We start from the raw sequence: 15,889 nt of genomic DNA, 5'->3' as shown, positions 1-15,889 counted from the left end.
AGACACTTGTCTCAGAATTCATGGAAAGTGAAATGTAAGAACGAAGAAGGCAGACAGGGAATTCGTCATAAAAATCACAGAGACGCCATTCAAGAGAGACGTGGAACACAAGAAAATGATCAGCTGATCTGGAAGACATTCATCTCAATTCAGCCCTCTCTCGAGCGTCATCATATCCAAGACGAGTTGCACAATAACAAGATGAAGTCTTTAGGAGGATGTTTTGCGTTAAATATTCGAAAAAGAGAAAGAATCGAAGCGGGGACGAAGTCAACATATATGCCTCATGCTGAATAAGTCATCCCCTTACGATTACTATTCACGGCACTCAAGCAGCCTGCTCGCTCTCAAAACTCTAATATTCGTCATTTTACTCATGTATAATATCATACATCATCTGACACTCCACCCACCACTCTCTACCGTCTCGGCATCCCCCTTCCTCTACCCCTCAATGCTCTCTGCGCCGCTCCCGGTGGAAGACCTCGTTGCGGGGCCTGGGGAGCCGCACTCTCCTCATTCTTGATCGTCTCATCAACGCTCAGGATCAAACAACTCGCCTCAGTTGCGGCTTGGATAGCATTGATCTTTACCAACGCAGGCTCCCAAACGAAAGCCTCGAGATTATCCCGCACGCCCTCGTTGTCAAAATCAACTCCTGCCCATGTATTTCCCTTTCTATGTTCCACTCGTAGCTTGTTCAGAATATCAGTCGCGTCGAAACCGGCGTTGTCGCAGAGTTGACGGGGAATAACTTCGAGAGCTTTGGCGAACGATTTGATGATCGCTTGCTGCTTGTGTGGGACGTTCTTGTCTGCGTATCGGTGAAGGTAGGCTGAGACTTCCATCTCGCATGCTCCGCCACCAGCGACAATAGTGTTGTTCTTGATAGCTCGCTTGACAATCATGATGGCATCGTGGAGGGATCGTTCGACTTCCGCAATAAACTGCTCTGCACCACCGCGAAGCACTAACGTGCAAGTCTTGGCTTGAGGGCAGTCCTCGAAGAAGTTGAAGCGTTCACCACCAATTTGCTTCTCTTCGAATCTACCACAGGTTCCAAGATGTTCAGGGTGAATGTCCGAGCAAGTAGATTGGATAGAACCACCTGTAGCTTGGATGACTCGGTCGAGATCATCAGATGCAACACGACCAGCACAGAAGATGTCTCTGTCTGCAAAGTATTGTGTCGCTAAATCACCAATGGGGAGTTTCGAAAGGACAACCTTCGCACCAGTCTTGTACAGAGCTTCCATCTTGTTGTAGATAATCTGCCATTCCGCATCGACAATAGCTTGGTATTCCGAAACTTGCTCCACTCGTACTTCAGCGTTGTCTTTCTCGGATTTGAGCTCGAGCTCGACGTTCAGGCAGACGATCTTAGGGTTCTTGAAGGATTTAGGTTGTTGCTCGAAACCAGCATAAGAAAAGGTCTTCTTGAACGCAACACCATTAACGAACAGAGAATCGGTAAGTGAGCCTCCAGGAATCTTCTTGACACCAATAAGCTTCTCATTGAGATCATCTTGATCAAGAGAAAGAACAGCATCAACCACCACTACTATCCGTTAGCAAATGCCCCTCCAAAGTTCCGAAATAGAAACATACTCTTGGTAAAGAACCCCGTATTCCTCTTGATCAACTTGCTACTCATCGCCGTCCCCGCCAACTTAACCAACGTCTCCCTCTGATTCCCCTCACTCGTATTAACAGCAATCTCCCGCACCTTATTAACCGCCATGGCGGACGCCCTCCTCAACCCCTTAATAATCGTCTGCGAGCTGACCCCCTGCTCCACATGATCCTTGATCTCCTTCAAGATCTCGCCCGCGAGCACCACCACCGACGTCGTCCCGTCGCCCACCTCCGCGTCCTGCGATCGCGCGATGTCGGTCAGGATCCGCGCAGCGGGGTGCACGATGTCGAGCAGCTTCATGACGGTCGCGCCGTCGTTGGTGATCGTTTGCCGGCCGTTGGCGTCGACGAGTAGGAGGTCGCCGCCGTAGGGGCCGAGGGTACTTCGAATGGTGGCTTGGACGGCGAGACAGGCGTTTATATTCGAGATTATTTGGCCTTTTCCTTGTGAGGAGTCGGTACCTATGGGAAGTTGGTCAGCAAGAGCTTTTTCTGCAGGGGAAGTCTGCTGTTGACTGACCCTCTTTTAGCACAATAATAGTCGGGGTCTGGCCACCGAAAGACATGATTGCGGATGGTGTGAAGCTTGCAGTCGAGTCGCTGATATGTGTGGCTCCGAGAGAGTGTGGATTTGGGTTTGGGGGAAGGTTGGTGGTAGGTGGTTAGAGAGCTGTTGGGTGCTAGGCTCTCGTCGTTATGAGCTTCAAAAATATTTCGCGTCGCGTTCACGCTAAGATTATGCTGCAGCACGTGACAGAAGAAGGTCTTCGAATTTTCAGTAAAAGACAGAAATTACTTAAAGATGATAGCATTGTTATCCAGTTCCTCTATTTTCTTCTCATTCCATTTGATACTACGAGGAATCCTAAAACAAAGTCTGTATCCCCAGAAAAATTCCAGCTCCCAACGCCTCGAAATAGCTATAAGCTGAGCCATTCCAAGCATCCAAAACCCCACAAGCCCCGCACATCAACCAAATCATCCGACCCTCCATCTCTTTCACTAAATACACCTACCCATATAAACCCTATCTCCCACCCTCCAACAAAATCCTACCAGCCAACATCCAACATCTTCCTCGTCACGTACCAAACCGCAACTGCCCTCTTACTCTAACATCCACAAGCACAGCCGGAAGGAAACACCACTATCTACCTAGATAATAGGTGCATTCAGCCTCAAGCACTGTCATCCAAAGAATGAACTCTAACACGGACAAATTCGTCGATCCCTGATTTAGTATAGTAAACATCATTGCGGAGAAATCACTGTCCTCGCATTTTGCGCTCTGTGCGTTGGTATCGATGGAAATGTCCAGCAATGTTTTTTTTTTGAATACAGTTCTTGGCGTTCCTTGAATTTAGAGGTGGTGGAGGAACTTTTCTTTTTGGATGTATATGGTCACTGTGAATATCGTCGTCTCCGTGATGAAAGATCTCAACATGCACGTTTTGGCTGAATACCAACCTCCTCTAGCATAGACGCGGTATCATGACTTAGAGTCTAACAACAGGTTGATAATGAAATATCAGCGAATGTATGGTGTTCGCATTGCTACATTCATTCGAGCACTATACTACAACATCCCGTGCTTCCATTCCTCACCCACGTCGCTCCTGTATTTCCTCCCCACATCTCCATCTACTCATCATCCTGAACATCGATGACGGTCTCCTTCCATTTGCGAGCCGGGACGCGACGCTTGAACAAGATGTCGATCTCACGGTAGGAGAGACCCTTCATCTCGGGCAAGTAGAAGTACGCGGTGACCAAGCAAAGGAAGCCGGTTGCGCCCCAGACGTATCCGCATTTGCCGGCAAGATTTCCACCCTGCGTTCGTTAGTGATTATTCAGCGCGGGAGTGAGAGAGAGGAGTCTTACAGTAGGGTTGAGCATGTAACTTCCGAGGAAGATGCAAGGGATCTCGATGATATAGTAGGCAGCGCGACCCATTCCAGTGGTCAAAGGCCTCAAGCGAATGGCAGAGGTTTCTCCGATAATGACCCACGAGGCGGGCGCGGGGCCTAGGGTGAAGAGAACGGAGATGATGAGGCCCAGGGAGGCTTGCGCCAGGTTGGATGCGTGTGTCCTGTCGACGGAACCAGCGACACCGAGGGCTACCAATAGGACGACGTTGAATGCCGAGCCCCAGAGGTAGATGGTACGTCTGCCTAAGTAGGTCGTGAGGATCCAGGAGAGCATGACGAAGACCATCTGAAGAGCTGAGGTGGTCAGACCCAGGGCGAAGGCAGTGTTCGTGCCCATACCGGCCTCTGCGCTTGTATTAGCATATATATTCAGCTGAAACAGCAAGATGATAACTTACGCTCGAAGAAGTAGACGGCTTGATTGGCGATCAAGTTACCCGTGAGGTTCTGTGCCAAGTACACACCACACACGATGAGAGTTCGGTAGAGGTCAGTGCCTTTGAAAAGTTCGATGTGGCTGGGTGGCTTTTCAGATGTCTCGAGCTCAACGACACGACGCATCATGGCAACCGCCTCACTCGAATTCAGCCTCGATCTGCGTCCAAGACGTTCGATCGAATGTTTGGCTTCTTCCAGACGCCCTTTTCGCACCAGCCACCAGGGTGACTCGGGTGCACAAAAGATGAGGATCGCGAGTGGGGTAGGGAACATCCATTGGAGCGCAATAGGAATCCTAATTTCCTTTTGTCAGCGAAAGAGCTCCTATATAATTCAAATGGTGACACGTACTTGTAGGCACTTGAATCCAATCTCCCGTTATAACGGTAGGTGACGGCACCAACGATGATACTCCCAATAGCCCAGAACATCTGCAGCATCTGGGTTGCTGGCGCTCTCAGCTTGATCGGAACGATCTCACTGCAGTATGCTGGCGCATTGGCAATAAAGATACCCCATGGCAAGCCTTCGAGAAGCTGGGCCACGAAAATCAAGGGAAGCGACTTGGCAAAGTAAAAGATGAAGATGAAGGCATTCAAGAGCATGAGGCCGGTCAAGGTCGCGTAACGGTATCCGATGCGACTGGTGAGGGGACCCGCGAGGAAGACGCCAATGAGCGCACCGAGTTGTCCTGACACTTGCAGCGCAGACTGCCACTTGGTCTCGATGACCCATTGTGGCGGGCTACCGTTGGCGTCCCAAACACCGAACTGCTGTTTGAACGCAGGGAGAGCGACGAAATTGCCGATAAGGAAGACATCGTAGGACTCCATGATCTGAAGGAAATGTTAATCCTCGTTGGAAGAATGGCCAAGTGGAGAGAGAGTTCAAGCAACTTACGATTGTGAAGGACATGATAAACGCCCAGAAGGAAGCCATGGGATACGCCTTCACAGCATCGATCACACCCATCTTGTGCTCCGCGTTCTCTGCCTCGACGGCATCCGCCTTGTAATCGGCGACATCTGCCTTCAAGTCCAGATCGTAGGCGTGTGTATGTTCCACCTGGTTGAAGGCCCCCTCAACCTCGCCCACCTCTGGAGCGCCACCGCCATATTCTTTCTCGGTGGGGTTACTCATGTTGGCGGGGGGGTTTTCCTGCCTGGAAGAAAAGAAACGTCAAGTAGAAGAGATCGGTAGGTAGGAGGTACCTTGGGTAGGTATAGAAAGAGCGGACAAGGAAAGAAAAACGTGGAAACGGGGAAGGGGACTACCTTTTATCCTTTCTGTCCACTATCCCAACCCCAATCTGGGGGAGATCCGCATGGCGGGTATAGAATGTAACGTACAGCAGAACGACCGGTGGACTGGCCGAGCGCCCTCGCAGCGGGTGAGATGGCACCGAGCCGCGTCGCTGCTCAGTTTCTAATTATTGTCCCTCGTCAACAGGGGAGCGGAGGACACCTGATTCTGGATCTCCTCCGCATCTCGTTTTTTTCGTAGCAGGGAGCGAGTGTGGAGGACGCTGGGGACGCCGGGGATGCTGGGGAACAAGTCGAATCCTCCACTTGATGTTACAAAGGTAGGCTTGTGGCACCTGCTCCATACTCTTAGCGTTGGTGAGGTTGTCATTCGGCCCTTTGCCACTCTAGGGAAAGGAATGGTGGAGTAAACGGGGTTGACGAGGGGAGGGGTTCTAGGGTTATGCCAGGGTGCATCGATCCCCACCCGCCAAAAAGCCACTCGTCTTGAGGCGTCGAAGCTTCCCCGCATGGCACCCGGTCATTTTTGTGAGTCGTGCGCTTCTACAGTACTGGGAGGCGTGATGAGTCTTGATTTGATCCTGGTGCCACCAACTGCAGCCCCGGACTAGGGGCGCATTCAAGCGTATGCGCGTGATACGTGGATTAATCTCTGCACGCAATCAATCAATCAATCAACGACTTGTCATTAATTGGGGTCCCGAGATTGGTATCGCGTGAACGTGCGAATGAAACAAACGGTTCTGTCGTCGACCCGTCTGGTTGGGTGGCGCTTGACAATGTTTGATTGATTTGAGAAAAAGACGTGGACGAGGATAATGAGCTGGGAAAGCTGGAAAAGCAGCTGGGAGAATGGAAGACGAGCGTCAAGTTGTGCTAGCCCCGATATGGACTAGGGCGTCACTGCTGTTCCGGGTGACTTGCATCCTCGGGTCGGAATGCAGAACCGTTTTTGTACCATGTTACCTAAGGCTAAACATCTGCTGGGGTTGAATTTCTGTGTGAGGTTGAACATCTGCTGAGATTCAATCTCTGGGGTTCAATCTCTGTCTGGGGTTAAATCACTGAGGTTGAACATGTACTGTACTACCTAAGCCACGCACCACAAACGTCCGATTCATGGGACTGGCAGTTGCACTTTCAAACCTTTGTCTCACAAACTTATCTCCTCGTAGTCGACGAGTTTGAGTAGAGCATGTGACAGTCACGCACAAGTGCTTATAGGGAACAGCTTGGTTGTCTGGCAGCGTCAAAACCCCCTGTGTACACCCTTGCATTAGCGCGCCCAAGGAGATAGACAAACAGCTCTCGATGCTTGATCTGCAACCCCGGCTCCAAGAAACAACTGTTGGCAACGTGATTAGGCTTAGTCAGACGGATACCGGATAGCTTACCTAGTTACTGGTACCTACTTGGACAAGACCACACCTCTGAGCCGCCTCCGCTTTTCTCTCTCTTGGCCCTTACCTTGAAAAGTGCTTTCGTGAGTCGTCTACAGTCTTTCCAATCTTCAACGTCTAAATACAAATGATGAGGTTACCAAACCATTCCATCACCGCCCAAAAAGATATCGAAAAGCTTAAATCTTTCGAGAAGCTCGAACTGCATGTTCGTCCGTAATTGCAGGCATATACTATGTGAGAAAAGCGACTTGGATTGTTTGAATACAGGCCCATTTTTGAGTGGCACAGCTAGCTAATTGTATCCAGATTATTAGGTCCAGACATAATAACAAGACAAAGTCAGTCAAGAGCAACTTCTTTCTAGGTCTACCACACGTGGACGTAGCCCATCCCCATAATCTACATCTCTCCCCCGGAAAATGCCTAAGCTAGAGCAAAAAATGAGGAAGAGCACACCAAGCCCGATCCGCAGTCTAGACAACAATCTAAGCGGTCCAATCACGCCAAAGGAGTTCTAATCTAGCTCTCTGGGTTATGATTTATAAACTTTCCATATTTAAATCATAATCTAACAATGTCTCCCTGACCTCTGGTCGTGGCCTTATTCCGTTACACACAAGCCACTCCCGGAGTGTCACTGACTAATTTGTAATACGTAGTGACCTTTAAGAATGGCTTTTACACTGCGCACAAGCCACTCCCTCCCAAAGTATCACTGATTAATATGTAACAACGCTAAAAATAACGAGAGGTACAAGCTACTACCACATTTTAATAAATATTCGCAAGCTTTTATAACGTTGTTCCAAGTCACTACGTGTTGCATATCAATCAGTGACACTCCCGGAGGAAGTAGTCTATGCATCAAACAATTCACCAAACCACGACCAAAGGGCAGTGGGACACGGTTACACCGCCATCTCAAAACCATCACCTCAATCCACCCCAATCCCCTCCAATCCCCTCCCTTCCCTCCCCTCCCCTCCCCCCCAAACTCCAGAGCTCCAATCCAGGCCCCTTTCCCTGGCCAACAATCCAACCCTCCAACATAAACCACAATTTCCAACCCGCCCGCGCGCAGTCTTAACTAACTACCAACCACGCGGCCGCTCGTCGTACCACCCTCAAGTCTGTGTCACATGTACCATACAGACGCACGTATCATATCATATCCAAAGCATTCCATTCATTCATCCATTCATTCATTCATTCAGCAAAGCCCCGCTACTCCGCATCTGTTCATCCCGCTCGGACGTGCGTTTTGTGTGCCTTTTAAGCTTTTCTCGACCTCGTGCTGCGTCTCGGGAGCTTGTACTCTGGGGATTAGGGGATAGGGGATAGGGGATACGTAGCATGAGCCGAAGCGAAGCGAAGCGTTGAAGCACGCCGCGGGTATTGCCATCACCACAAACGAAGGGGAAAAGATACGGCGCTGTCTCTTCCCGCACACCCAAGCAACTTAGAAATAAAGGACTCATCACTTCGCGTCTCCGTTTGTTTTTCTCCTTTCAGACGCAGATCGATTGCTTTCCACAGCTTTCCGCTGAACAGAAAAGAAGATGGAATACAGAACTCCGCCCTCCGCCGCCACAACTCGTGAGGTTTCGCGCACCTTTTTCTGACTTCGATTCTAGCACCCAGAATTCATTATTGACGGATCACTAGCACACTCCACAAAGGGAACAGGATATCTATCCGCATGAAAATTCGAGAGTCGACGAGATTCTGCTTAGAACACTCGCCGCGAACATTTAGAGTTCTTGCGACTTGTAACGATCTTTGCGCTTTGACCTCAGGTCTAGAAATCTCACCCCGCCAGAGTTTAATCCAACCTCCGAATCTCAATCGACTACATACAGTCCATTACATCGGGAGACTGGCTTTTCTTCCGCGAGATTCTCGGTCTTTGGACACCAAATCCGGTAAGTCGTCGTATCTTCGTCGTCGGAACTGTACAGTGCTTTGCAACCAACGCTTCTTTTCCAAACGACGAGACGAGGCATCTCTGTGAAGCTACAGACATACCATCCCTGGTTACCACATTGATTCTGTTCTCACGCATATTATACCGGAGATGGATGAGATGACTGGGAGTGGGCAGTACTATAGTTCGTCTGATGATGGGTATTGATTTTTTGTTTATGTTGAATTTTCATTTGTTGAAATATTCTTTGTTTTGGACTGGAGCTCGGTAGTTGCACTCGGGATGGGAGAATTTTATGTCGAAGACAGTGTATTGATTAATGGGTTCATTAACTTTCCTCCCGCGGAACACAGGTGTTGAAAGCCCGATACATGACACCATGTCACATTTCGGAACAAATCATTTTAACTTCATAACGATCGCTGTTATTGCCTGACAGTCAGACATCTTTCAAACTTGGACACATCACAACCCAGCAACCTCCCTAATCACACTCTCCAGATCCTCCCTCGGCAACCCCAACATCCCATTATCATCCCCCACATCCTTAACCAACCCCTCCCCATCCCTCCAAAAGAAATACCCCCACAACTTCCCCAACCCCCTAAAATCGCCCTTGCCGAACTGCTCCAAGCCCTCTCGATGCCACTCCTGAGCCCCGACCCTCTTCACCGCGAACTTCTGCCCCGTGACCTTCTCCGCCGCAGCCAGGATCTCATTCTGCGTCGTCGAGAAGGACGTCACGGTTAGGTACTTGTTCGCCGTCTTCTCCGGCGCAGATAATGTGCTGACGACCGCGCGCGCGAGTTGCGGGATCGTGACTGTGGCGTAGGATTCGTTGCCCGAGTCGAGGATCGTGGATGTGTGGTTCGGGATCGACGTCCCGAGGAAGCCTGTTTTGAGGGTCTGTTTGCTTTGTTAGTTATTATCCTCACACGTGAATGGGAAAGGGGACGGGAAATACCCAATCAAAGAGCGGACCGCCGCCGATGGCTGTCCAGGTGAAGTTTGGGTGCTGAGCAGCTTTTGCTTCTAGGTAGTCGAGGATCGTTTTATTGGGCGTGAGACGTTGGTACACGAGTGGGATGACCCGCTCGATATCCGACATGTCGTTTGATTTGTAAGCGAAGTCGCTGGGGATGAAGCGTTTGACGCCGCTGGCGATGGCGGCATCGATGAGTTTCGTCTGAGTGGGTTTGCCGAGGACGCCGACGGTGGAGACGACGGCATCTTGGCCCTTGAATGCTGAAGCTAGAGAGGCTTCCGAGTAATCTGTTTGGAAGACTTGGGCGTTTGGTGGGGTGGTGGAGGTTGAGTTTTCGCGGGTGAGGATGCTGACGTTGAAGTTTGCTGAGAGGAGGTGTTGGGTTACGATGCTGCCGATGTTTCCATTCGCCTAATTTGGTCAGTGGGGCTGAGGAAAGGGGGGATGAGGCTGAGATCGCTTACTCCGACGACAATAACGTTTTTGATTGAAGACATTTTGATTGTTCGAGTTGACTGATTGAGAGGATCGATTCTTGTGTAGTATTGAGTGTAGGTGAAGTGTTCAAGTGATGCTTGAGATTCGAATTGATTTGAATGAAATACATCTTCCTCCAGCCTTTATTTATATGATTATCACTATGAATTGACCCACGGATCTACACATGGCGTTAAAGATGTTCCCAGCCGCATTGCGGAGTTTACGAAATGCTAGCATGATTCGCTTCCGATGTCGAGCGAATTCGTCCGAACTCGTCCGAAACTGTACGAGAGCTGCGGCGTATGAAATACTACCTAGGTACTCAACTCAAATATGATACTGCAAGAAAAAAAAAATTGAAAAAAATAGCAAACGTATGTTCGTACAATTTTCTGAGGAAACGAATATTCATATACCTACGCAACCTTCCATCGTCAAGATAACTTCAACTTGCAACCTTCTCGATCAGATCTTCGCCTCGCTATCCCTCTGCGCGAACGTAACACCTCCCACGCTAAACTCCAAAGTCCTATGTAATCTCGCACAAATCTCCACAAAATCTTTCTCATTGCCCTCATTCAACACCCCATGCCTCACAAAAAAATCAAGCATCACCAGCGCAAAACTCGGCTTAAACTTCGCCATCCTCAGCCCCTCCTTGATCTGCTCAATATCCCACAACTGGTACCACTCCACCTCGTCATCAAATGGCTTCGGCTCCACGTCTGCTGGCAGCTCACACTCAAAAAGAAAATGCACGTCGGGTTGGAGCAATCCGATCTCACCGCCTGCGCGGGCGTTGCGGCTATGGAGGTACGAGAGCGTGCCGCATGCTTTGGCATTTGCGCGAACCAGGTCGGCGGGGAGGGAAGCCTCTTCGTGCGCTTCGCGGACGAGGGACTCGAGGGGATCTCGCCCGTGGAGATGCCGCCTGCGACGCAGTTGTCTAGCAAACCAGGATAAACAGCCACGGTCTTCGAGCGCTTGGAGATCCAGAGCTTGGGCTCGTCGGTCTCGGCGCAGCGCGTGTAAGCAATCATATGGATACCATACGACACGATTCCAAGCAGCGTGACGGCTGCGCGCTCCATGGAGAACAGCACTTCTCCTGTAGGACCGTAGGCGGGTTTCAGCTCGTTGCGCCATTTGGAGATGACGGCGAAGTGTTTTTGAGCGCAGATATCTGCTAAGGTTGAAGCAACGAGGGCAGAGCGCGAGAGCTCGGTGTTGCCAGCGTTGAGTGTGAGAGTTCGAGGAGTAGAGTTGGAGTTTAGTTCCCAGCCTGGGTAGCGGGCGAAGACTTCGGCGACGAAGGGGAGTACGAAGCCGAGGGTTGAGTGGTGCGAGGCTACTTTGAAGTGGTAGTAGCTGTTTACTTTCTCGATATAGGCTTGGAGGTCTTTTTGTGGAAGTGGGAAACTGCGGTCGTGTGCTAAGTTGGGTTTAGAGATTGGACGGGGAAGGGTACTCACTCGTCACAAGCATTGATCTAACTTTATGCAGCCGAGAGGACAATATCAAGCGAGACTACGAGCTCTAACGTGATACTCACGCCACGATCGACCGAAAACCAGAGCTCAGCTCTGGAATCATCTCCGCACCTCGATCAGATCGCTGAACACCCAGTAGAGTCTTTCTTTCCCATGCCAGATGAGTACCCAACTCTAGGTGGCAATGCTCAAATCCCTAGCAGCAGCGACATACCACCTGATTGGGACTGGTCAACCTTCGGTGATGTTTTGCAGAATGCTTCATCACAAGCAGAGCCTTGGCTCGGAGTCGGTTTGTCGGACCCATCCCAAATACAGCAACCAGAAGATTACTCCAATATGCTCAATTTTGATCTGCAGTCAGACTTTCTACATGAGACAGTCGAGGGGGACTTTCCCATGAACGATTATATGACGTCCGGAAACGAACAAGCTATGGCAAACGATAGTTCTGCGCCATACCAACTTGTTCCAACTAATAGCTATAACACTGAGCTTTTACAGGATACGCAGAGTTCCTTCCAACCGCCGAACGATGACGCACGTTTAGATCGAATCCAGTTTGGAAATCAACAGCATATTCCACCAGCCGCACCTTCCCAACAAAATCACACCACAGTTGAAAGTGATCCAATACCTTCGAATACAGAGCCAAATCCTCCCAAAACAAAGAAGATTGCCCGTCGTACAAAAGTGACGGCCAGCCGAGCTGCCGCTCCGGCCAGGGTGGAAAAGCAGATCGATCGAGGTAAGAAGCCACGACGATCTTTTGACTTAGATGAGAGAGCTGCAACTGCTTGTACCCGGGAACTTGGGTCATGTGCACGCTGCAAAATGCAGAAAAGTAGAGTAAGTTCAACAAAAGGAATTAAGAAGCATAGGTTCTAATACTCGCCCAGTGTGTTCGAAATCCCCTCAATCCGGACGGGCCTTGCATGAGATGTCTTTCGGATTCTGCGATCATCAATATTCCATGTTTGCGGAAGAAAATTCCGGATGCGAGGTTCACGCCTGCAAAAGACTGTCCTGAGCCGTACTGGACGACCCGGTGGGCAACGATGGACGTTAAGGAAATTGATGTCTGGGCGTCGTCAGAAGTTAGAACTCTTGTTCTCACGCAAGATATCGGTTCTGCGAAAGATGTTCTTACAGTTCGAATGATTGTCCCTCTTCCGGGAGACTCATTGACCCGAACTTGGATGTCAAAGTCGACCGGGGAACGATTCCATCATCAAACAGCCCCATGGGCGATCATGAATATGACTCGGACAGCACATGAGCCCAGTGTCAATATAGATAACTATATCGAGGATTTCATTAATCATTTCGTTAATCCAAATGATAAACTCTTGGTCGATACGTACCTGATGGCATTTCGCCTGTCCACTTCAAGCAAGGTATGAATCATGGTTTTGACAAGAGGTAGAAAAGTTCTAACATACATCAGGTTGAAGAAGAGAGGGTTCTCCTTCGTAATGTTCTGCGTCTATGGGTTGCAGCCCGCCGTGGTACCAAGCCTCAGAGGGTCATCGGCGAAGAGAAGCTGGGCATGCTTCCGCAGACACTTGACCGAAATCGCTATGACTATGGAGAGGTTCCAGTTCCACCGGTCATCAGTGCACAGCTTTCTCTTTTGAGAGAAGCGCTGATTATACGACCATGGACCCAGGAAGTCAGATCGCAGCTGGAGGCACTGGTCGCTAAGAAGAAACCTGAATCGTGGTTGACAGTCTACCTGGTTATGTTCATTCTGCTGCATAATTGTTCTTTGCTTACAGCATACTTTATGAAGAAGGCTAAAAATCTGCGGTTACATGTGAGTTGCAATGTCGCCTCTTTCGCCATGCCGAACATTCTGATCGATCATAGGACAAGTACCATGCGATTGCGATTCTAGAGGAGCTGCACTTCAGCGTCAGCATCCTCCTCACATACTACCACTACGTCAACAAAGGTGCCTTGTGCTTCGCGACTGGGCACGCATCGTCTCGCGACATCCAGAGGTTGAAGCTTGATGACGACCAATTGAGCTTCTTGATTTTCTCAGCAAAGGAAGTCAAGAGATTAGGTTTGAATTCTTGGGCACCGCTGGACGATTGTACATCACTGACTTATCCAGAACCATCAATGAAGAAAGCACGGGAGGAGAGTCTCTTTCATCATGAATACTACTTCATTTCTCAACTGTATGATTTGAATTGGGTTTTGCCAGAACATACTGTCGCATCTGTTCAATAAGTGTCACAGGAGCCGGCTGAAAAACAGCAGTGTGGTGGACTACGGTTCTCACGACATGGGAGAGGTTCTCTTTCGCCGTTGCGATGAGTATTATAATTGCGAGATAAATGTTATTCAACATCAAAGGAGTGTTTTCCGCCATTCATGACTGACATCTGACAATTGACTATAACCCATTTCCAACAGGCCATCGTTACAACAAAATCAGAGAAAAGAAACGGTTGTGCAATATCTGCTTCTCCACTCGAGCGTCGAGTTGCTCATGGGCCCAAAGTCTGATGCACCTTGAAGCTCAATCTTGGCTGTGGAGCAATGTTCCATTGCTCCTCCACAGTTTCATCATAGAAAACCTTATTGAATCCCCTTTGCAGAGCCAGCGGGGTCTTCCAAGCAAGTTCCTCGTTCCTTAGCCAAAGGCGTACCATATGCCTGACATGGGTCTCGTCGTTCTCAAACGCCTCGCGCGAGTGAATGAGCGCAAGATTGTTAAAGTACGTGAGGTCACCTGGCTGTGTGCGGATCAGGAGCTGATGCTTCTTTGCGACAGCTTCGAGGACATCGAGAGCTTCGACTTGTGCTGGGGTACAGGCGGGGAGATCGAGGGATCGAGCGAGCCCGGCGCGTCCGAGGAGCATGTAGCGGACAAAATTGATGGCGACTTTGCCATCTTGGAGGAAGATGATGGCGCGAGGTTTGCCGTCTTCGAGCGTTCCGCGGCTGTGAAGTAGTTAGTCTGTGTGATTTGAGAGGGGTGTGGAGTGTGGGGTGGTAAGAGACTTACTTCTCAAAATACCAGTTAGGCTCGACGAGGGTTCGCAGGACATCGGGTCGCTCTTTCAAGAGCTCATTGTATACCTTCCATGACGAAGTAAAGACCTGACCACCTCCTCTGGCTGCGAGCCCACGGGTCTGCATGGCGAGGAGATCTGTGAAGCTGTCTGTGTGAAATGTCTCGTATCGGGTCAGCAACCTGATTTCTATATGCTGGGGACAGGCTTGAGCTTACGAGCTGGAGAGTCGAGTCGCGGAAAGGCCGCATCTCGGGCTTGGTGCTAGACTCGGTCGAGTCACGGATGTGTCCTGAAAAATGTTAGCACGAAGTCACTGAGAATACTTGTATGGGATGAAAGGGCATACCAAGCATGAAACCTTCATCGTCCTGCTTCCCGACACGATTGGCGAGATAGCTGCTAACAGCCAGGAAGATGAGGACGTTGTCCTCCGGGGTATATTTCTTGGGTTCCAGTCCCCGAATATTGAAGAACCCACGGCCTGAGAAGAGCTCGTGGCAAAGAGACTTGAGCTTGGAGCCGAGGGTTGGGAGCGGGAAGGTTGTGGGAGCGACTTCATTTCCTCGTAGGCCGAGAGCTGTGGGTTGCGAGTCTCAAGCTTTATGCTGCAAGAATGAGGATGGTTGATATGTGAGGCTTACCTTTAAAGTGTGCAAGAGCATTCTCGATCTCGTTTACTTCGTCGTTGGTCAACGTGTAGGTGTAATCGGACGCCGACTTGAAATCATCTCCAGTCCAGACGAGAGGAGCTTCGAGCTGAGGGAGGAGCGGGATTTCTGTTGTCTTGAATGTCTGGAGATTCTCCGATCCATATGTCTCTTCAGGCTCTCCGTCGAATATATTCAAGGATTCGTTTCCGAGCTTGCTTTGATGGAAGCTCTCAGTTGGGATATCCAAGCGGAAGCCTCCTGGAAGTCTGATATTTTCGATGACGAGAGCCATGTTGTCGAGCTGAATCTTTCTTGTTATTGATCTTGTGAGTCTATGGCTTGAGTATATGGTTACGAATGAGAAGCTATCAAAATCCTCGAGTGGGTTGAGTATGGGCTGGGAGATTGGGTCTCAAATGTCAGAATAAGGCTGTCACTTAATATGCTCTCAAACTGGGCGATAAGTGTGGGAGCCTCAATCATACTGGAATCATCCCACACCTAGAGAGCAGAGCCTCGCGCATTCCGTTGTCCAGATGATAACGAGCCGGTGAGCCAATATGCAGTGTAAACTTGATATCATGCACGGGCTCGAGCTTTCCCCACTCATTATTCGCTGTGACCCCGCTCATTCTAAAGCATCATACTTAATCAGTCGACACGAT

The 15,889-nt window shown here is 49.8% G+C and overlaps 6 protein-coding genes across 6 annotated transcripts; 1 reads left to right on the top strand and 5 right to left on the bottom strand.

The window, feature by feature from the left end:
- Nucleotides 1-340: 340 nt before the first annotated feature.
- On the bottom strand, nucleotides 341-2,298 carry LY89DRAFT_626419 (uncharacterized protein). The gene is made up of 3 exons (XM_018211106.1): nucleotides 2,156-2,298; nucleotides 1,609-2,097; nucleotides 341-1,558 (listed from the first exon to the last, which is right to left on the bottom strand). The coding sequence occupies exons 1-3, from the start codon at nucleotides 2,199-2,201 to the stop codon at nucleotides 420-422; spliced, it is 1,674 nt and encodes a 557-aa protein (XP_018065180.1). The 5' UTR covers nucleotides 2,202-2,298; the 3' UTR covers nucleotides 341-419.
- Nucleotides 2,299-3,276: 978 nt separating this feature from the next.
- On the bottom strand, nucleotides 3,277-5,141 carry LY89DRAFT_674938 (sugar transporter; the record flags this gene model as incomplete). The annotated part of the gene is made up of 5 exons (XM_018213470.1): nucleotides 3,277-3,465; nucleotides 3,517-3,908; nucleotides 3,962-4,296; nucleotides 4,353-4,837; nucleotides 4,902-5,141. The coding sequence occupies 5 exons, from the start codon at nucleotides 5,139-5,141 to the stop codon at nucleotides 3,277-3,279; spliced, it is 1,641 nt and encodes a 546-aa protein (XP_018065179.1).
- Nucleotides 5,142-8,887: 3,746 nt separating this feature from the next.
- Nucleotides 8,888-10,387, bottom strand: LY89DRAFT_689423 (NmrA-like family protein). The gene is made up of 3 exons (XM_018215907.1): nucleotides 10,040-10,387; nucleotides 9,555-9,986; nucleotides 8,888-9,496 (listed from the first exon to the last, which is right to left on the bottom strand). The coding sequence occupies exons 1-3, from the start codon at nucleotides 10,070-10,072 to the stop codon at nucleotides 9,056-9,058; spliced, it is 906 nt and encodes a 301-aa protein (XP_018065178.1). The 5' UTR covers nucleotides 10,073-10,387; the 3' UTR covers nucleotides 8,888-9,055.
- A 7-nt stretch (nucleotides 10,388-10,394) lies between these two features.
- LY89DRAFT_710554 (uncharacterized protein) lies at nucleotides 10,395-11,648 on the bottom strand (the record flags this gene model as incomplete). Its single annotated transcript, XM_018217836.1, has 3 exons — nucleotides 10,395-10,955; nucleotides 10,994-11,474; nucleotides 11,608-11,648. The coding sequence occupies 3 exons, from the start codon at nucleotides 11,646-11,648 to the stop codon at nucleotides 10,521-10,523; spliced, it is 957 nt and encodes a 318-aa protein (XP_018065177.1). The 3' UTR covers nucleotides 10,395-10,520.
- Nucleotides 11,649-11,980: 332 nt separating this feature from the next.
- Nucleotides 11,981-13,783, top strand: LY89DRAFT_596060 (uncharacterized protein; the record flags this gene model as incomplete). The annotated part of the gene is made up of 5 exons (XM_018209895.1): nucleotides 11,981-12,394; nucleotides 12,445-12,942; nucleotides 12,993-13,361; nucleotides 13,415-13,613; nucleotides 13,665-13,783. 5 exons carry the CDS (start codon nucleotides 11,981-11,983, stop codon nucleotides 13,781-13,783), a joined length of 1,599 nt encoding a protein of 532 aa, XP_018065176.1.
- A 67-nt stretch (nucleotides 13,784-13,850) lies between these two features.
- LY89DRAFT_723384 (Clavaminate synthase-like protein) lies at nucleotides 13,851-15,516 on the bottom strand (the record flags this gene model as incomplete). Its single annotated transcript, XM_018218813.1, has 5 exons — nucleotides 13,851-14,500; nucleotides 14,565-14,734; nucleotides 14,790-14,863; nucleotides 14,921-15,151; nucleotides 15,216-15,516. The coding sequence occupies 5 exons, from the start codon at nucleotides 15,514-15,516 to the stop codon at nucleotides 14,044-14,046; spliced, it is 1,233 nt and encodes a 410-aa protein (XP_018065175.1). The 3' UTR covers nucleotides 13,851-14,043.
- Between the last annotated feature and the right edge of the window lie 373 nt (nucleotides 15,517-15,889).

This window comes from Mollisia scopiformis (genome assembly GCF_001500285.1).
Source record: "Mollisia scopiformis unplaced genomic scaffold LY89scaffold_25, whole genome shotgun sequence".
NCBI lineage: Eukaryota > Fungi > Ascomycota > Leotiomycetes > Helotiales > Mollisiaceae > Mollisia > Mollisia scopiformis.
Note: the sequence above shows the minus strand (reverse complement) of the source record. Positions and strands in the feature narration are given on the sequence as shown.